The sequence below is a fragment of the Colletotrichum karsti genome, assembly GCF_011947395.1.
Source record: "Colletotrichum karsti strain CkLH20 chromosome Unknown Scaffold9, whole genome shotgun sequence".
Taxonomy (NCBI): Eukaryota; Fungi; Ascomycota; class Sordariomycetes; order Glomerellales; family Glomerellaceae; genus Colletotrichum; species Colletotrichum karsti.
Window position 1 is genome coordinate 27,346 of NW_024065909.1, and position 20,303 is coordinate 47,648.

The 20,303-nt window shown below is 53.2% G+C and overlaps 7 protein-coding genes across 7 annotated transcripts; 4 read left to right on the forward strand and 3 right to left on the reverse strand.

The window, feature by feature from the left end:
* Positions 1–876: 876 nt before the first annotated feature.
* On the reverse strand, positions 877–2,940 carry CkaCkLH20_03556 (FAD binding domain-containing protein; the record flags this gene model as incomplete). Its single annotated transcript, XM_038886275.1, has 6 exons — positions 877–1,301; positions 1,575–1,910; positions 1,985–2,539; positions 2,593–2,712; positions 2,765–2,830; positions 2,889–2,940. 6 exons carry the CDS (start codon positions 2,938–2,940, stop codon positions 877–879), a joined length of 1,554 nt encoding a protein of 517 aa, XP_038748117.1.
* A 1,854-nt stretch (positions 2,941–4,794) lies between these two features.
* CkaCkLH20_03557 (pyoverdine dityrosine biosynthesis) lies at positions 4,795–6,830 on the forward strand (the record flags this gene model as incomplete). The annotated part of the gene is made up of 3 exons (XM_038886276.1): positions 4,795–5,203; positions 5,264–6,299; positions 6,359–6,830. The coding sequence occupies 3 exons, from the start codon at positions 4,795–4,797 to the stop codon at positions 6,828–6,830; spliced, it is 1,917 nt and encodes a 638-aa protein (XP_038748118.1).
* A 338-nt stretch (positions 6,831–7,168) lies between these two features.
* Positions 7,169–8,512, reverse strand: CkaCkLH20_03558 (mannitol 1-phosphate dehydrogenase; the record flags this gene model as incomplete). Its single annotated transcript, XM_038886277.1, has 2 exons — positions 7,169–7,704; positions 7,768–8,512. The coding sequence occupies 2 exons, from the start codon at positions 8,510–8,512 to the stop codon at positions 7,169–7,171; spliced, it is 1,281 nt and encodes a 426-aa protein (XP_038748119.1).
* Positions 8,513–9,561: 1,049 nt separating this feature from the next.
* CkaCkLH20_03559 (uncharacterized protein) lies at positions 9,562–10,379 on the forward strand (the record flags this gene model as incomplete). The annotated part of the gene is made up of 3 exons (XM_038886278.1): positions 9,562–9,919; positions 9,988–10,254; positions 10,348–10,379. The coding sequence occupies 3 exons, from the start codon at positions 9,562–9,564 to the stop codon at positions 10,377–10,379; spliced, it is 657 nt and encodes a 218-aa protein (XP_038748120.1).
* Positions 10,380–10,627: 248 nt separating this feature from the next.
* On the reverse strand, positions 10,628–12,856 carry CkaCkLH20_03560 (uncharacterized protein; the record flags this gene model as incomplete). The annotated part of the gene is made up of 1 exon (XM_038886279.1): positions 10,628–12,856. One exon carries the CDS (start codon positions 12,854–12,856, stop codon positions 10,628–10,630), a length of 2,229 nt encoding a protein of 742 aa, XP_038748121.1.
* A 1,393-nt stretch (positions 12,857–14,249) lies between these two features.
* On the forward strand, positions 14,250–16,108 carry CkaCkLH20_03561 (caib baif family enzyme; the record flags this gene model as incomplete). The annotated part of the gene is made up of 4 exons (XM_038886280.1): positions 14,250–14,601; positions 14,658–14,956; positions 15,013–15,507; positions 15,557–16,108. The coding sequence occupies 4 exons, from the start codon at positions 14,250–14,252 to the stop codon at positions 16,106–16,108; spliced, it is 1,698 nt and encodes a 565-aa protein (XP_038748122.1).
* Positions 16,109–16,846: 738 nt separating this feature from the next.
* CkaCkLH20_03562 (dioxygenase) lies at positions 16,847–17,958 on the forward strand (the record flags this gene model as incomplete). The annotated part of the gene is made up of 5 exons (XM_038886281.1): positions 16,847–17,118; positions 17,175–17,413; positions 17,466–17,578; positions 17,640–17,720; positions 17,776–17,958. 5 exons carry the CDS (start codon positions 16,847–16,849, stop codon positions 17,956–17,958), a joined length of 888 nt encoding a protein of 295 aa, XP_038748123.1.
* Positions 17,959–20,303: the final 2,345 nt, after the last annotated feature.

Consider the following 20,303-nt stretch of genomic DNA (forward strand, 5'->3'; position numbering starts at 1 on the left):
CGACATAGAGCGGTGGTTCCGAGCCTGTTCGTCACATTTTCTGTTCGTCTTCCTGTAAAGGGCAAAAACAGCCAGAGACGGATTGACTGACGAGCCCCTTGTTCTGTGAGACTGTCACACTGCATTGATGGTCGATCAGGGACCCAGCGATGGAGACCGCGTCAAATTTTGCGCAGGCATCGGAATGCAGCGCTAGGGGAATTCTTTAACCTGCTAAACATATCACTACGGAACAGGCCGATATTGTCTGCCGCGTATGGACTTAACATCTGCCGCATGACGTGTGACACCCAACATCACCCGAGATCATCCCACTCTCCCGTGGCCTAAATTCCGCATTGACGGAACGGCGACCGGGACGTGGAGGTCTCGGGGTCCGGGGGTGATACCGGGAGACGGAGGCTCACCGTTCACATGCTGGGCCACAGACAGGCCGCAGTAGCTCATAGATTAAGTTGCAGATTCTCTGATGAAGAATCATCCTCCGTGCAATCTTATCATCTTATCGTAATCCGAACGTATCCAGCTCGGACTTCGGTCTTGGCTCCCCTGAAGGTCAAACGGCGACGCGGTCGGTCGGCGGCAGGCGATTGAAAATGCGGACTCGCCCGACGGGTTCTGCAGGCGACTGACTCTCACATATGAAGATTGACGGCTGCGAAACCCGGAAGAGCTTAGATCACTGGAAGATACTCGATTGGTCGAAATGCTGATCATACAAGGATTCTCTAAAGTCTCTAACAATACAATCCAATGATTGTGCTTTTTGGTTCGAACGCTCCCTATGCCGCGCCTTATTCCCGTCCGTCTAATAATAAGAAAAAACACCTGCCACAATTGACACAAAATCCGTTGCTCAATTCAAGGATCCCCCTTTTACTGAGTCAAGTAGGAGAGGTATTCCTTCCACCCTTCGCCCTGGCCGGCGTAGCCAATGTACATGTCTGGCCTGACAACGACGACGAACTCGTCATCGCTTCCAACCCACTCGGCTGAAAACAGAGATGAAGAGTCTTCAATGCTCGTGGTACGAGTCTCCGCATTGTGGGGAGTGACCCTGAAGAATCTGGCCACGTCCTTCAGACCATCTGCCGGGGCGGGTCCGTCGGTCTCCTGCCGCCCAATCTTCAAGACCACATGCTTGCCGTACTTGCCAGCGAGGAGATCATACAGGCGCTTCGGTTCTTGTTCGGACGAGGGCGTGAGGTAGACATCCGGGCACCTCCGTCCAGGAGTCCAGATGCCTTGCGTGGATCCTTGGACCAAGGGCGAGCCGGTGCCGTCGTAAGACACGCCCATTCCTAAAGGGAGAAATTAGCCGAAAACTCTTGTTTTCTAGGTTTCGGAAGCGTGGAGATAAAGGCGGAACATCCGCGCTTGCGAAGGCTCAGCCGCCAGCGTGCCAATTTTCTAGAAGCGCGTGTTCCCCGTTTTCTGTGCCACTTTGAAAGACATGGTCTCCCCTTTTCTGGGGGCCATCGCAGAACAGAGTTTGGGGAAGCAGGAAAAGCCGCCCAGCCCTGGAGGGGCGCCAACGTCACGCTACTTTGTTAAAACATGGGAGACAAGCTTACCTGTGATGTACCCAGCGTTCTTCTCGATTGTGGAGACGTACTGCTTGGCCGTGTGGACGGTGTCTCTGACCAGGGCCGCGGCGACGTCGATGACGTTCTGGGCAACGGTGCGCCGCTCGATGTCGTAGCTCTTGATCAGCTTCTCGACGGAAGCCTGGCTGAGCTTGTCGTTGGTGAGCACCTCCGCCAGCCTCCACGCCAGGGCGAACGAGTCAGCTACACCGGTGTTGAGACCCTGGCCGCCGTTCACCGAGTGGACATGGGCCGCATCACCCGCCAAGATGATGCGCCCGTCGCCGTTCTGGGAAACGAAGGTTCCTGCAATGCGCTCCTTCACTGTATGACGGTGTCAGCGAGTCCGAGCTGAATTCGTCGCTCAAACACTTCTGTCATTTGTGAGGGGTGCTTACCATCAAACGTGCTGAACCACTCGGTCTCCTTGAAGTCGATCCTGTGAGGAGCCATGTGCTCCCGGATCGAGTTCTCCGCCTTCTCTTGCGTGATCTCGCCATCCAGGAGGATGTAGAAACGGGCCATGTTGCGTTCTCTGGGGATCCATGATACTCGGCTTTGGCCGTTGAGCTGGAAGGTAATGATCTCGGAGCAGACCGGGAAATCAGTGTCAATGAAGGTGTCGAGGACGGCCCAGACCATCTCCGGCTTCGTGCCAGTAAAGCTGATGTTCAGGGCGTTCCTGACGGTGGAGCGGGCTCCGTCGGCTCCCACTGCGTATTTGCTGCGGATAGTGCGACCCTTGCTTGTGGTAACGGTGACGCCAGATTTGTCCTCAGTAATGGATGAAACGGTCTCTCCGTAAGAAACCTTCGTCTTGAGTCTCTCGGCAAGCACCTGCTCGATGACGGGCTGGCCGAGCATCAAGAAGTTCTTGCGGAAGCAGTGTTCAAGACCAGTCCACCAATGGCTTTGGCGAGACTTGAAGTCACCCTCTGCGAAGGTTGAACTTGCTGGAAAACATGTAAGTATGCCATCAAACCTATCGTGCTGAGATTTGTCTTACTGTTGCAGGTGATGCCATGGGGAATAAGCTCATCGAGAACACCAACGACCTCGAGAACCTGCTGAGTGCGAGCGTTCATAGCATCGGCTCTGCCGAGCTGCAAAGGTCCTTCCTTGGTGTCTAGATCTCCGTCAGCTACGCGCGTTCGGACGCTCAGATTCTTCAGACTCACCAATAATGCAGACGGTTGCACCCAACGATTCAGCCAGGTATCCAGTGAGAAGACCCGTCGGTCCACCTGAGCATCAAAATTAGAGATCGTCGTCATCAGCAGCTCGGCTCCGAGGAAGACTTACCGCCGATAATGGTCAGGTCGACCTGAGTCTCTTCGCGAGGAATGGAACCCATTGTTGTTGTGAATGATGGTGTGGGATGAGTGTTGCGTGCGGTAGTCGTTGCTTGGCGTGATGTAGTACGCTGGGACAGAAAGGAGTGACTAAGTCGGGAGGAAAGATGACTGCGATAGCTTCAACTTGAACTTGGTGTAAGTCCTTGATATGGCTCCGGAAAGAGAGTCCGAGTACGAGATCTAGCGAGACGAGAAAAAAAGATCCGAGTCGAACGACTACCGATTGCTAAGCCGATCAGATCAGGTGCGGAGGCGTCGTCGTGGTACGTGGTTGCAGATATTGTCTCCGATGGACCGATGGGATGCGCACTAGATATCTGACAACGGGGGCTGAGACTGCGGATTGCTAACACGGGGGTCCAGATCCGGGATGATAGTCGATGATGCCGAAAAGAGCTCCGTACATGCGCCGAGAACGGGATGACCGACACTGGAGGAATATCGCGATTATCATCTGATATCGGAGTGCGCCGGGGGCATTCCCGCCATGGAATCGCATGCTACACTACTTGGACATGGTGGATGCACTCCGCAAAACGTCCAGACGTTGAAGTTCAGGAGGAGTCGAGTAGGTGACAAACTTGAATGTTCTTCTGACGATCTCAATGTGACATGCCACGACATGCCAATGTTGCAGTGCAGAGACTCCCCGGCAATCTGGCTAGACCTGCCCTTGTAAGGAATCATCGCCGTTGCTTTCCGGGAGACTCCATGCCTTTCCGAGAATCTTGGCCCGGCTTAATTGGCTGATCGGGGAAAGCGTCTTTCGAAATGCTCGGGGGGAGTACGTTATCTCCACAGCCGCGGGAGGATCCTGCCGCAGCCAAAATGTGATCTAGCCCGTCCCATGTTGAAGGACATCTGCCGCGGCATCCCATGGATCATCTGTGTATTTGTGCCATCATCTGGTGGCACCGTGGCTCGATTCTTGGTGGATTGGGTCCCTTTCTCCACAGTTTCTTATATCTCCTAACCGGGATCTAGCCACCTTCCTAGACGTCTCCCGCGCGGCTGCGACTGAGATCTTGGAACTGTGACCAATCTTCTCCTTTGGGCCGCCTGGAATGATGTTCCACATCAAGGCATGGGTCGTACAGCGCCATGCCTGGCTGTCAAACTTGGCCCAGTTCACACGCCGTGCATGAGACTATCCTTCCTGATCCTGCTGGGGCCCGGATTAAGGGTGGAGTGGCAACCCTGACTCGATCGACGATGGGATGTCGCCTGCAAACGAGGGATAAAAAAAATTGTTAATGCATGGGATTGACAACAAGGCTGGATGGATACCGGGAGCATTTTGGTCCCGTTGATGTTTTTGTTGTTGGTGTGTTTCCCATGTTAGTGAACATCCCGTGGCGAGATCTCCAACAACCATGGAAGCAAAGGAGAAAAAAAAGAAAAGAGTGGGCATTCGGGAAAGGAGCAAAGTGGACAGCCACATCCGGAATATGCCCATTATGGATCAGATAATGGGGGATGGTCAGATGTGACCTGACGACGTCTAACGGCCATTGCCGTGGTCTCAACCTGCAGCTCCTTGTTACGACCCCTTCCTTGGGATCATCATCTCCGAGAGTAGTATTCTGCATATGCAAGCATGGAGGGAATCCGTAGACCAACACTGAAGGCAACTGCAATATAAGCCGGTTGTCCTTCCCGAGCCGTCGGAAATATCTACCATCTAATCCAGGCTCAATTTGAGTTAAGAACAACCTGCACCTTCCAGCCCTACTGAACTCTCTTTTGGTTGCTAGTTCCCTTTCTTGTCCAGGCCCTCCCCTACCTTCACTTCTTTTGCCTTAGACGGACTCTTCCATCGACTGTCACTGACATCCAACACACACCTTCACAACATGCCTTCTGCCGTAGAAGTACCGGCCCGCCAACCCTCGCCCGAGGTCAAGCTTCTTTCCAAGGTTGACTCTCAGATCATGGACGAGGAGGCTCTTTCTACTGCCGCCGGCATCTTGGACATCATCTGCCGCTATCGTTTGAAGCGGTCCAGCACAGATGAGCTTGAAGGTAGACTTGGTTTCCTGTCACAGATCTACAGGAAAGTCAAGTCGCAGAGCGAGATTCGCATGTGCCTTCCTGCCTTCCCCTTCAAGTCCCCCAACACAAAGGACAAGGTCCTCAGCCGCCTGCCCGACAAGGCGGATGAGTTCGCCCTTGCCAACCTGAACGGTCTCTGCTCAGCTATCAAGGACTTCTACGAGCCTGGCGCAAAGCTGACCATCATCTCTGACGGACTTGTATACAACGGTAAGCAACCCTATGTTCCTTCCACGTGTTAGTGGACAAGACTAACACCGCGGTGACCAGACCTTCTTGGTGTTCAAGATAAGGAAGTCTGGGCATACGGAGAGACTCTCCGAAGCATCGCTGTCGAGAAGAACCTCCACAACATCCAGTTTTCTCGTCTTCAGGACCTCGTCCATCTTCCCAACCTTCCCAACAAGCTCGAAGAGATCACATACGTCGCGAACGCCACGAACTTCCGCCGAGCCCTTCTCAACACCTTCGGCCGCGCCGACTACGACCCCTCAAACGAGATTTCCAAGAACGAAGACACCTGCTTGACATATCGCGGATACATCAAGTTCCTCGAGACCGATTTGCGCCATGTATACCCCGTCGGCGAGGACCGTTCCAAGACCAAGTTCAAGACTGGCATCGAGTACATTTCCAAGCAGATGCTCCAGCGCGGTGACGCCTTTGCTCGTGCCGTCCGCGAGAACTTCCGCGACCACATCCGCCTCTCAATCCACCCTTCCGTCGGCGAGACCAAGATCCCCATCAGCCCTCTTCCGACTACCACCTACTTCACTACCCCTTGGCACTGCTCCATTGCCTTCAGCGTGAGCGGTGCAGTCACGACCGGCCCCCGATCCGACTTCGAGAACGACCCCAAGTACGAGCTTGTATACGAGGACGGCAGACCCAGCTACTTCCGCGAGAAGAGCGAGCTGTTCAGCTGGGAGAAGGACGTCACCTTTGAGCCGCTGTACCCCTGTGGTATTGTCATCCGCCCAGCTGCTGGCCCCAAGAAGCTCTCCATCCACGACATCGACGCCAAGAAGGTCCGCGCGCTTTCCGAGGTCAACTCCCCCGTCATCATGCGTGGGTTCTCCAAGACCAAGGACCGTGACCTGTTCGTCAAGAAGTCCGAGGAGTTCGGCACTCCCTTGCCGTGGAAGTTCGGCCTCGTCCTCGAGGTCAAGGACCAGGGTGCCGATACGCGTGGTCTGAATAACGTTCTGTCAGCCGAGTGGATGCCCTTCCACTTCGATGGCCTGTTCAAGACCCACAAGGTGCCCCAAGAAGATGGAACAGAGAAGCTTCTGCCCAACCCTCCCAAGTAAGTCCACTTGCAGCGGCACAGTAACGTTGGTGATCCGATCTAACCCACTCTTACAGGTTCCAGTTCTTCACCTCGGTCACCCCTTCACCGAAGGACACCGGCTTCACCCTCTTCACCCCCTCTCGCTTGGTCTTCCAGAACCTGCCTCCTCACCTGCCCTTGGAGAAGCTCTCCAAGCTCACGTGGAACGTTCAGACCAGTTCTTTCGATGCCACCAAGATGACCGGTCTTCCTCTGGTCACCCCTCACCCCGAGACCAACGAGCCCTGCATCCGCTACCACGAGCCCTGGCCTCAGTCCAAGACTACTTTCGACGCCACCTACGTGAACATCGAGGGTGTCAGCGAGAGCGAGAGTGCCGAGATTTGCGAAGTCCTGGACTCTCTTCTGCATGACCGCAGAAACACTCTCTACTTTTCTTGGGAAGAGGGTGATTTGCTCATCAGTGACAACATTCTGGCCATGCACACTCGTAGTGACTTCAAGGCGGGCTCCCCTAGAGAGTTGTGGCGCATTCACTTTGACTAATTGAGCGGTTGATGGCATTGGTTCAAGCGAGTCTTTTGGTTGTATATAGAAAGTTGTAAAAGTTGCAGCATTGGATGGTTATAAGGATTCCCTCTCTTGTTTTGATTGAACTCTGGCATAGATATTTAGGAGCATAGGACGAAATGGAACATTTCATAAACATATTCAACGATTCTGAGCGGTCTTTCAAAGTTAACAATATGCAGACAAGTTCCTGCATGTGCTAGGCGGTGTCACACAAATGAAGATGAAGAAAATAAAATGTGAAGCTGTTTTAACCCCCGATATCAAATTCGCTAAGTAGTCTCGCTGTACATCGAAAGCCCCATGAAGTCCAATCAGAGTTGCGCCTTGGTCTCCAGCAACCGTCGCCCCTTTTCAAGCTCTTGAGTCAGGTCGTACTTCCACACCCAATCCATCCGAGTTGACAAGCTGTTGGCGATCCACTCCGGATCCTCATCCAACTCCAACTCGTATAACTGCCCTTGCTCGCGACTATCCGCAACCAACCTCTGCGACCTCTCCTTCCTCATCTTGTTGTACACAGAAAACACACTCTCAATCTCTTCTGGTCCGGAGATCAGTCCCAGCAGGTTGCCCATGACGTAGGCATCTTCGATGGCCATGCCGGCACCCGAGCCTTTGTGCGGCGTTGAGGCGTGAGCGGCATCGCCCAGCAGACACACACGTCCTTCGTAGTATGTGTGGCTGGGCGGGTGGTCGAAGAGGGCCCATACATCCGGCTTCTGCATCATCTGGATGATCTTGCGCGCTTGTTCGCTCCATCCCTCGAAGTCCGCGAGCATATCCTCCTTCTTTACTGGTACTACCCAGTCTTCTGAGTCCCAGTCGTCTCTACTACGGAATGCAACCACTAGATATCAGTCAGTATCGCAACTCATCTCATCTCATTTTGAGTGTGTCTTCATCAACTCACCATTCATCATTTTGCCCTTCGCCACGGAAAAGGTCAAAATGTGCCCGTGTCTTCCAAAGTACATCTGACTATTCCTCGCCAGCTCCTCGCCAAGTAACTCCTCCGCCCGTTCAATCGGAACGAGACCTCGGTAGGCATACTTTCCAGAGAACACAGGCTTGGCTGCCGGGTTATCCTCGCCCAGCAGCACACCCCGCAGCTTGGACTTGATTCCATCACAAGCAATCACCGCGTCGTGTCTCGCAGTCGTGCCGTCCTGGAACTTGAGCAGCACGCCCTTTCCGTCGTCCTCATAGTCCACAGCCCGCTTGCCGAACTTGGCCACGCCGTCGGGCAGCAACTTGACCAGTTCGTCGAGGAAGTGAGCCCGGTGGATGCTGGTCTGTCCGCCGTCGCACTTCAACCGGTAGATGAGGTCGCCCTCCTTGTGCTTGCCGTCGCACGACTCGCCGAACCTGAACGCGAACCACACACCCTTGTGGTCCTCCGACTGGTTGTACGTCGCCTGGTTTTCGAACGCTTGGCGGACGTGCGGCGAGATAAGGGACATGGCACGCAGGGCGTTGGGGCCGAAGGATACGCCGGCCCCGATCTCTCCGAACTTGGGAGCCTGTTCGTATAGTGTTGTCGGTATCCGATGGAGCAGGAGCTGCAACGTCAGCGTCAGGCCGGCGATGCCGCCGCCGACCACCGCGATGTTGAGGTTCTTGTTCGGGGGTTGTGAGAATTCTGGCGGCGGCGTCATCTTTGATGTCGTTCGTCTCTCTTGAGAGTGAGGGTGAGGAGTGACGTCTGTTCTGGGTGAAATAGAGTTCGGACGCAAATTCAATCAGATGTGCACGTGGTATCAACTTTCTGCCGTCTTATTGAAACAAATGAACCTGGTCTGACGAGATGTCCTTCTAACAACCTGAGTAGATATCTCTCATATGATGATATACTTATGCTACGAAGGTAGACGCGACTAAAAGTACACGACAGGCCATCCACCGGAAAAGGTTACGGCACAATTCATCCCTTACCACAGTCAAGCGGCGGCTATTCGGCTGAGACCTATGACGCCGTCGATGAGAATTTGATGACCACACCCACAGAAACGACCCCCCGACGGCTGCCACCGGCTCATGCCCCGTGCTAGTTGCCGATGGGCCCCCGGACCCCGTGGGCACACTCAAGTTAACCCGATCGATGATCTTCGGATGGAAGTTTCTCTCTGTGGTCGACAACCTTTTCAGGTGCGTTTCGCAGTCTGTCGGGTCACGGGTTATGCGCTTCGGCTTCGGGATTGGGGATGTTGTAAATCCACCAATGCTCTAGCCGAAGCAGCTTCGGGTGACGGTTTCTACGCACATGCATTGACACCGGGAGTGAACTTGCAATTTCGGCAGGGAGGAATATGTGGGATTCGTTTGGAACTATTTCTTCTTCGACAATTACTCTCCGAAACCTTAAAACATCGGCTGTGAATCTTGCCGTCAGCTTGCCATGTGGTTCGCGCTTGTCAAGCGTCACCCCCGGATGCCACTAATGCCAGTCTCATCCTAGTGTCTTCCGGTCAAGTCACACAGCGTCGACCAGATTTCCGGTCCGAGGACGAAATCCCGGGGTATCGGGTACCTATCTTCCCCAGATCTAACATTGTCGGATCTTCAAAATGCTACGTTTAGGGGGTCTCAACCATTGTGGAAAGGAGGAGTTTAAAAAAGCTGGACCCACCACTCTTGTGTCGAGTCATGGCGGCGACGACGAGCAGACTTCAGACTGGCTTTTTTCTGTTGAACAGATATGGCAGACATGGCGACCAACAAACCAACCTTCATCTTCGTCCCCGGCGCGTGGCACTGCGCGACTAAGTTTCAGCCGGTGACCTCCCAGCTCGAAGCTCTCGGCTACAGCACCGCGTGCGTGCAGCTCCCGTCGTACGGCGCAGAGCCGCCCTTATCAGACTTTGACCCGGACGTCACGGCCATCCGGCAGAGTATCGAGGAGGCCGCGGATCGCGGTGAAGATGTGGTCTTGTTCATGCACAGCTACGGCGGCGTAGTTGGCTGCGAAGCTTGCCGCGGACTTGACAAGGCGACCCGACAGGAGCTGGGCAAGCCTGGCGGTGTTATCCGCCTAGTTTTCTGCTCTGCTTTTCTGCTCTCAGAAGGTTAGACTTCACAGTTTGATCGGGGCGCGCATATCAAAGAAGCTCAGGGACTAAACATGACTCAAAAGGGACGTCGCTCCTGGACGTGCTCCAGGGTAAACCGCTTCCGTGGTTCATCCTGTCAGATAACGACATGCTCGTCAGTCCCGACCGACCACGAGAGATATTCTACAATGACTTTGACGAGGACGCTGCGAGGGAGGCAATCCTCCAGTTGAAGTCTCACAGCTATCGGACTTTCTACAGCAAGTTGACCTATGCCGCTTGGAGGGATATTCCTGTGACCTATATCCTTTGCGAACAAGACAACGCGATCCACAGCGCGGCTCAGCAAGGTATGATTGATGCTGCTGGGGTGGATGCTGTGGTTGAGAGAATGAGTACGGGGCATTCTCCATTCCTGAACAAACCTGACCTTGTCACCACAGCCTTGAGGCGATCCGTGGGAGAACTGATTTAGGAACCATCATCTTTTGACCTTCGAACTTTGCAAGTACATATTGAGTAGTATCTGTAATTGAATATGATCACAATGGAAAACAAGTCTCATATGATCTTACAGTTACATGTGTTTAGACCATGCCTTCCGAACAGTGAGAGGAAATTGATCTTAGCTCATTACATATGGTATCATTAAGACGCGCCACCGCTCAACTCTGACTTCAAATAGTACAAGACACCATAACTCGATCATCTTAACCAGACTCATCAGCAGTGCGGCTCTAGCAAAGCACTCGTGTCTGCCATCAACATCTCGTCCCCGTACCCCAAATGCGCCATGCTAGCATCCATGGTTGGAAAGAACGGCATGTCGTGACCGTAAGAGTCGAACAGGAGAGTCCTCGGCGACATCGGCATTAGGATATCGGTTGAAGGCGTCAGGGCCTGTGTGACATTTGAGCCACGAGCGTGCTCACTTCCATCCACTTGCTGGGCATCAGTGCTGGCTGTCGTCAGAGAAACACTCTGGCCCATGCTGCTGATGTCTTCCGCATCTGAGGTGCTTTGCGGACGATGCCCCCCAAAATGTCTGGAATCCCGGTGGAAGCTAGCAGAGCTCAGCCTAGCGGCATCCAGTGGCGGTTGAGCTCCGTCGTGAACGCTTCCAAAGAGCTCTCCGATCAACATCCCTTGACACTCCATCTTTCTCCGAGCCCTTCTCTCGATATATAAAACACAAGCACCTTGCAAATGCTCAACGATCGAAAGCTCCCTGTTTGCGACTCGGTCATGCTTGCTGAATCGCCGCAGAAGTGCTTGGGCATCCGCTAGACCTTTGTCTAGGGGAAACGTGCTGTCCATATCGCCAAAGACTGCGAGGCCGAGAACCAAAGCTGAGACGAAGACGGAATTGATGACAAAAGGGTGCCTCTTGGAAACGTTCTTATCAGTTATGAGGCCAGACAAGAGATCGATGGTTCTTATTGCCGAGTCGACGCAGGCGTGGACTAGTAGTTGATCTGATGGGGACGATGGCGGCGGGGCATCGCTCCACATAGACATTGATTCTGACCGAGCAATATTCCTCGAAACGAAGTCGATGAGGAACGGTCGTGAGAGAAGCATGATGCTCCAGTAGTAGGCCTCTTTCATGTGATAAAGGGCAATGTTAGGGTACGTTTCCCCGTCTTCTGCGTCGACGTACATGCCTGACTTGACTCCATCGGCAGCGAGACCGTCGCTGAACCTCGCAGCCCAACGACGGTGTTGCTCACTGATGCGTTCGAGTATATCCGTAGTCACCATGCGCTTGGCGTAGACCTCTGTGAGGATTGACTCAAAGATTGCACACAATTCGAGCGATGCCGAGTGGTTGTCGGTCGCCGAAAAGTCTCGAGACTCCGTTGTTGCGAGAGGTCGACCCAGGGACGCCCCAAGAAACAGGTCGAGGACACGAAGCGCCTTCCAGAGGCGTTCGCGGGTGTCTTGTTCCTGCGCCGAGAAGAGAGCCGGATTGTCTCTTCGATGAATGCCGAGGGCGTATGCTGCGCGGGCAGCGACGCCGAGGTGCATGAACGCCGAGTTGCGTCTAGATGCCCCGAGGAGATAGACGGTGATGAGAACGTAGCTGCGGACAGTGTTGTTCGTGGGGTTCTCCATGGCGTAAGAAACGGCCAGGAAGCGGCCATAGTTGAAGTACTTCTCGGCATCTGCATCTCGATCGTCCGGACATCGCTGTGCTCCGATGCCGAAGATGAGAAAGAAGAGACAGTTCATGGCTTCCTCATCCTGGCTGGTCGGCTCTCCGCGAAGCCACTTGTCCAGGTCGTCGAGGATTTCCGCCTCGTCAAAGACTTCGAGGATGCAGTTGGTGGCTCGCAGATACCATCGAAGCAGATACCTCGCCTGCTCCACGCTTGGCTTTGTGGGGATGTCTGCCGGGTTGGTGATGATCCATCTCGGACGTCCTTCCGGGGTTGCCTCGACCATGAGATGCCGGAAAGGGTCGTCGGTGAACGGACAAGAGCCGACACGATCGCGCACGAGACGCCGGATGACCTTGACAAACGCTAAGTTGGCGGCGTCGCCGATGAACATGAACCGGCCGCGGCCATCGCCAATGAGTCGAGAAAGCTGCGGGACCACGGTGTTTGGCGAAAAATGAGAGACCTGCGACGAGGTGCGCTTGTGATGAGCCGGAGAGACGCCGGACTCGTGGTAAGAACCGGCCGAGCCGTAAGAATGAAAGACATCTCGACCGGCCGGGCTCCCATCGAGAGCCGCCACGCCTTGTTGAGGAGGACTCCTAGCCGACGAAGAGCTTTCCGGTGGAAAAGTGGTCGGAGGCCCGGCGAAAGAGCAATCGCTCTCGACTCTGCGAATCACGCAGCGCCTGCAGGGTTGCTGACCGTCGCACCGCTCCTTGCGCCTCTTGCAATTGCCGCAAGCCTTGACGCATCTGCGCCGCTCACTCTGGCGGACTCTTTTCGTCGGCATCTCTCTTTCTGCAGCCTGCTTATCTGCTGTTCTCTTCAGCTGCCTCCCGGAATCGAAGTCAAAAGTCTGTGAAACATAAAATCGCGCGTGGGTTGGCTACAGCCGCGGTAGAAACGAAATGCGTGGCCGCCAGCAAAGAATATCGCTATGAATAGGTTCAAATCGGGCTGCTGCAGCGCAAAATCCGGGGCAAGTTCCTGCGGCACAGCAGCTTCAGCTCTGCGGGGGAACGCTTTTCCAGGGGTGTCCCAGCTCATCAAATTTCCCCAGATTTCGCGGCCCTGCCGGACAGCAATACTAACAAGAAGCGATCCATGGACGACTTGAGTGGGTGTGGAAAGAGATGGCCAATAAGGTACCACGGTTTGACATCTGCAAACATAGTATTGGTTGTGTCCTTGGTTGAAGAATCGAGTTGTTGAGTGACATGGCTGGACGCTTGACACGGCGCACAACTAGGTGCAGCATCCGCAGGTCACCATACAAGAAAGATGGTGTAGGGTATCACAAGCTGGACTAAAAGTATGAGGTGACCAGTTGCCATTTGCTATTTGAAAAACACTCTTCAAGAGAGAGTCTTGTGTAATCCAGTTTCCGGTTCCTCTCTGTCATCAAGTCCACTTCCAGAGCTCAACCTCAACCAAGTCTTGGCTTCTCAGTCGCTCCATGATGGGCACTCTCCGCACTCTCGGCTTAGCGGCAACGAAGCCAAAGACGATCAAGTTGAGATGTGACACATGGGACTTGGCGGTGAATACCACATCGACCAAAACATTGAGGTTACAAGTCGATATCTGTCTCTTGGGACACCCACCGCCTCAAGTGGGAATGGCAAAGACGGATAGGCAGTATCCAACCAAGCCGAGTCCCTTATCCGACATGACATCAGCTGTCCGCAGTCCTCATCCGATGACCCTTCCAAACCCGAGAAACGGCCGCTCAGTGTCCAGTCCGAGCGCACCTGCTAGACCCGCAGTAGCGTTCAGAGACCCCGAATTCCGACGATATCGGAAGCCGGGTCTCCAGAGCGCGTTCCGACGCACATTTAGTGCTATTATTGGACTGCTGCGACGATAACCCGATACCCGATGCGGGTCCGACGTTTCGTTCCTCGCCGCTGTGACGACGAATTCGCGAATCGGATGAGGGAAGAAGGCACGACGAATCGAATAATTGGCCGCCAGGAAAAGGCGAACTTTCAGCTGAGATGTGGAAAAAATGATGCTCCTTTCCGAAAGGCGTTGACGGAGCTGAAGGCGTGAGGGTCACGAGAATGGTAAGAGATGAGCGGCGTGGATACTACATGAACAAGCCCCCGGCGACGTTGTCTAGTTGGTTACAAGTGAGATTCTTTCACGCTAAGCACTCTGCCCTGTCGCTGTCGAATTCCCCCATGGCCGAACCAGCATATTCAGCCGTCGCTGAGACGAGGCGCATTTTGGATTTCGTTCTCAGCAGCGTTGAGGTTCCTTCTGAAGCAGAGAGAATATCAAAAAATGTATCATTCACTTCTTCGCGAAACTCGCCGTACTTTCCGATTCCTTTCAAGGAGACCGAGCTGGCTTCAGCTTTGAAGGCGATCGAAGGCGGTGTGGCTGGTGCCCTCGCGGCTACGAAGTACGGAGACGGCCAGCGGAGAGTCACCGTGAGCCTGGAAAAGAGTACCGCATTCCTAATACAGGCTTATCTGGCAACTGTTGGGGGATTTGGGAAGTTGGATCGAGAGGCAAAGAAGTTTCTGAAGGGTGAGTCTTAGTTGTGTTGTAGATCTCAACACGATAACTGGGCTGACATCGTTTAGATACGGACTTGCTTCATGCCCAGTCGGATCCTTATCGGCGCATGTCAGCCAACCTGTATGAGACAAAGAGGCCTGGAGAGTACTACCATATCCATGGATCTCTTGAAGCATCAACAACGCTTCGCATGATTGGGCTCGACCCATTCAGACCAGATCTCAAGGACCACAAGGCGATTGTCAATGCGATTGAGTCTCACGTCAAGAACTTCACCGTCGACGAGCTGGAGAAGATGAACGCTGAAAAGCGCCAGGCCGGCGTGCCAGTGCTCAAGCATGAAGACTTCATCAGGACCCCTCATGTGAGTTCCTTTCCACGATACTAACCTTTCTCGTCTCATATTGACTGTCTTACCAGGGGATGGTGAACAACAAACTTCCTCCTTGGAGTGTCGATAATCTTGAGAACACAACTGCACCAAGTCCTCTCCCCAATAAGCCTGACAAGCGCATTCTGTCGGGGGTGAAAGTCCTCGAGTTGTGCCGTATTATCGCTGGTCCGGTTATCGGACGCATTCTGGCTGAGTACGGAGCGGATGTGCTCAAGATCACAAGTCCCAACCTCAGCGACGTACCTTTCTTCCAGGTCGACGGCAACATGGGCAAGCATGCCGCAGACCTCGACCTCAAGACACCGGAAGGCAGAAGTCGGTTCGAGGCCTTGTTAGCAGAAGCCGATGTTGTTCTTGACGGATACCGACCCGGGGCCCTAGAAAAGCTTGGTTATGGCCCGACTGCTCTCACCAAGCTAGCACAGGACCGCGGGAAGGGTATCGTGTACGTCAATGAGAACTGCTTTGGATACCAAGGCGAATGGGCTTCGCGTCCTGGATGGCAACAGATCGCGGATTGTGTAAGTCGACACAGCTCTGCACAAAGACAGCATGCTAACACGATCACAGGTCAGTGGCGTGGCGTGGGAGCAGGGCCGATTCATGGGTCTGGACGAGCCCGTTGTTCCTCCCTTCCCCATATCGGATTATGGTACCGGTTGCATGGGCGCGATCGCGGCGTTGACCGGACTCTACCACAGGGCTACGCAAGGTGGCTCGTGGCACGGGAAAGTGTCTCTCTTGCAGTATGACCTGCTTCTCATCAAAGTTGGACAGTACCCGGAGGACATCAAACGTGATCTATTGAGATTAGCGGGCGAAGACTTCAAGGCTCTGAGACATAGTCACAGCGTGGATCAGATCTCCGGGACAGCGCTGCAGGCGATGAGGCGCTATGCTCCCGTGCTGTTCAACTCGGAGGGTATCCGGGAGAAGTGGTTTGCCAAGGGATACAACACAGAAGTAGAAGCTGTTCGGCCAGTGGTGGAAATCGAGGGTATCGACATTGGTTTCAAGAGAGGCAGCAGGCCCAACGGTACGGATGAAGCAAGCTGGGACTTCGGGCCGGAGGATGACCACCTGATAGTAGAAGGTTGTACGAATGGCGTTACCAAAGGTTGAACAACCACGTAGACAAACATAGATTAACATTTTCGCGTTGTCTCACAACCTTCTCACATGAAAACGCCAAGTTTGAGAATCTTCAATTTCTCATCGATTTGAAATCCGACTGACAATGCCGCCGTTGAAACGTAACCAATCACACGATCGCTATAGAAGTGACAGGTCTCATTCTTTGAACGGCGGCAATTGCACTGCTGGTGCATTTCCCGCTCTGCGAAGATAGCCGCTTCATCGACTTGCCAACTCACCACAACACCACCGAAGGATGAAGTCACAGTCCACAGCCGACTAGCAGCCCGTCTGCCGCGCGCGACACTCCACAAGACCATCCAGAGTGCGGGGTGCCCCAGTTCGAGGGCCGTGGGTTGTCACGGTGTGGCAGATCTCGGCAGAAACCCCCCTTGCGTCGGGTCCTCTTCCCCGTACCCGAAATGGAGCATTCACCCCGGAACCGGGGCGCATCCGGCAAAGTGGAAACTCTACGGCCGGCAGTACCCGCTTGCGCACGTGCAATTACAAAGCAGACGGGCGAGTAATACACGCGCGATGATTGGGATAAGTATCCTCCGTCCAACTGCGGGACAAGAACAAAGAAAGGGCGAGACGTGGCGCAACAGACTAGTTCATCTTAAGGAACACGGACGACAGACCATCCTCGACGACGAAGACGACGACTTCTCATCATTCAACCGCCTTTTCAAGCGACCTGGTCGACAACACAGAACAGTATCAATCATGGGCTCATTGCAGAACGGAGATGGCCAGTACCAAGGTCTCGGCCAAGACTTCACCAAACATGTCATCGCGGCCATGGGCAAAGAGACCAACCCCCGACTGCGTGAGGTCCTTACCTCGTTCATCCAGCACATTCACGACTTCGCGCGTGAGGTTGATCTCACTACTGACGAGTGGATGATGGGTGTGAACATGATCAACTGGGCTGGACAGATGAGCAACGACCGACGCAACGAAGGTCAGCTCCTCTGCGATGTGATCGGACTGGAATCGTAAGCCTTCATTCACCGTTGAGTGAGAAGTAGAGTGAAGTTGACCTGGTGAACAGGCTGGTTGATGACATTACCAACCGCGTGGCTACGAGGAACGGTGCTCCTGGCACGGCTACGGCCATCCTCGGCCCGTTCTGGCGTGCCGACACCCCAGTGCGAAGCAACGGCAGCAGTATCATCCTGAAGCGTCCCGAGGATGGTGAAGTTGCATGGATGCATGGACAAGTAACAGACTCCAACACTGGAAAGCCTCTGGTGAATGCTTCCGTCGATGTTTGGCAAGCATCTACAAACGGTGAGAGACCCACGAACCGCCAGTATGAGAGCGTTTGACTGATTTGTTGAAGGCTTGTACGAGCAGCAGGATGCTGATCAGCCCGAGCACAACCTGCGTGGAGTATTCAAGACTGATGCTGAAGGCCGCTACGGCTTTTACTGCCTGCGACCTACACCTTACCCGGTGAGTTCCCGAAGTACTCTTACGTGAAAGTGAATGAGTCTTCAACTAACACCGGATGAAGGTACCCAGTGATGGCCCGGCAGGAAAGCTTCTAGATCTTCTTCACAGACACCACTACCGACCAGCCCACATTCACCTCATTGTAAGAGCCACACTTCGGTTCCTTCGTCTTGCCGCTCTATTGCTAAACAATTCAGGTTCAATCAGAAGGATTCAAGTCAGTCACCACACAGATCTTTGACGAGAACTCCAAGTATCTCGACGATGACTCCGTCTTCGCGGTCAAGGACGGTCTCACTGTGAAATTCACCGACAGGAAAGGTGACCCTAAGGCATCACTGGAGCTAGAGTACGACATCAAGCTGGTGCAGGGAAAATAGATGGCGATGTGTTCCCGATGCAGAGAATGAATCATTAGCCGTATTTCTATGTAAAATTCAATGATTGAGAAGCCGAGTGAACTCCGCATCGCAGTTCCACTTTCACGCTCATCACCCATGCATGGATTTAAGTTCAATGCGAATTTCATTTGGCCTACACATACTCATGCATGACTTGTTGATAACGCAGTCTTGATGATGATGGAGTAAAATAAGTCTTTCTAGCAAGGCATTGATTCCAAGGGGTCAATTAAAGTCCTATGCTGTATGAAAACTGACAGCAGTGAGGCGGTGAATTTTCAGTGATTATGAGCATTTGTAGCTGAATCATTGAATTTACCTGTTCCTATCTTCCTCTCGTGCCCGTGTTATTGGATTAAATGAATGCAAGTGAATAGTTCTTAAGACTATCCAAAAATTCTTCTTACTAGACCACTTGGACAACTACAAAAACATACATATCTCTGCCCTCTGTTGATTTTCCACGTCCCTGTCATCACTCACAGCATCCAGAGCAAAGCAATACACTACGCACGCAAGGAAACGCCTCTTGTACGCGTCCTTTCGACACCTTCGCAGAAACGAATCAAACGAGCTGCGACACTCAAGATGGCTAACGGACTTCCCAAACCTAAGCCTATCCCTCCGCCGCCCCCGCCCCCGCCTAACAGCCCATCGAATTAGTCACACGGGGCCTCTTCAGACCGGTTTGGTGGACGTACCCGACATGGAGTAATCTCCTCAAGAGGAATATGGGGTCGGCAAAGATAGAGCTTCGAGATGGTCAAGCGGCTAGAGCAGTAATTCAAAACATCACGTAATATGTTGTGCTGTTCAAGATCCGCATGAAATGTCAATGCTGCATCTCCATATTTTTGATTTTTGAACTAGCAGCAGTGATCAGCAAAGACATATGCCAAGTTGATTCCATGGATGCAATGATACTGCATTTGCTGCGCGAATGTGCTCTGTTTGGTAGTTGATTCGAGTAGGTAGGCCCGGTATACTGAAGGCAATGTTGCCGATGGAAGTATCTCTGTATGGGCTACTAGCCTACTTCCTTGTGAAGCATAATTATCAAGATCCCCTTCTCTTGTTGTTCTGCCTGTTCCTCTTGCCTGAAGTGGCACCGCCTCCGTTGTTGTTATTTTTCTTCCCAGCGGCGGCACCGCTAACGCGCTCGCATCTCTCGCCGCCATCTCCATTGCCACATCGAAGAGGAAGCAAGCAGCACCCATCAGGGTCGGCAAACTGCTCAAGCCCATTCGCACCTTTTCCGAGAGATTGACAGTCCGGTCCGTCAGGAAAACCGCAGCTAAGAGAACACAACTCCGTCAGTAACTGAGAAACACGAGTCCAGTTCGTAGTACACATAGCCAACAATCATGGATTTGAGGTCGAGATAACATACCCATTCTGAGCGACGACGGCGGCCGCGTAGACGGTGAGCACCATTGCGGAGAACTTCATTGTAGATATGATTAAAGTATCCGCGCAGCAGATTTAGAGAAGATAAGTGCCGTGCAATAGAAAAACTGTCGTTGCGTGACTGGAAATGAGCATGCGGGCGAGAATGACTTGAGGGAACGCTCAACGTTCAGCAACCTTTTATATCCCGTCTGTTGAATGTTATTCTATAAGTTCACGAGTCTGCTATAATCCGGGTGCGAGCATGCAGTACTCTTCGAAAGGAGCTCGGCAGTGTCGCCCTTGTCTTCAGGCGTAGCATTCGCCAGGAGGTTGAGAATACGAGCTTCGCAGAATACCACCCTCACCCCTGTGAAACTCGGTCCCAAAACAAGCTTACCTTTTGGCAGTCGCACCCGCAACATGAGACGTGTCAAAATGGGACGACAGCGAAAAAAGAATATTGCTCAGAATAAACAATTCTCCAACTTTCGGTTAGCCCACGTTTTCTGTCGGGCATGGATGCGTGTGTCGCCCGTCGATGTGACGAGGATGTCGTGCGACGAGGGGCCAGGCGGAGATCCGGGGTGGAAAGCTTCTAGAACAGTTCCGTTACTGGCAGCTTTGTTAAGTTCGCGTGTACCGTAGTTCTGCTGTGCTAATGCCCCTGTCACCGCCGGAAATCCACGTATCTTGAGTTTCTACAACCAGTATGAAGTCTCAAGTATCTGGGCCGCAAGAATTTGAAGAATTCAAAGTTGAAGCTTCCACCTCGATATCAATTATTACACGCTTCATTCTGGCGGTCAAAGAGCTTTAGCCTTGTTCTCACCAGTTCGCATGAGTCGCCATTCGACAAGAGCTCTCAGCAGTCTGACCAGAACCAGGATCAGGGTCACCGACGTAAGGCAAAAGTTCCTTGGCGTCTACGATGAAAC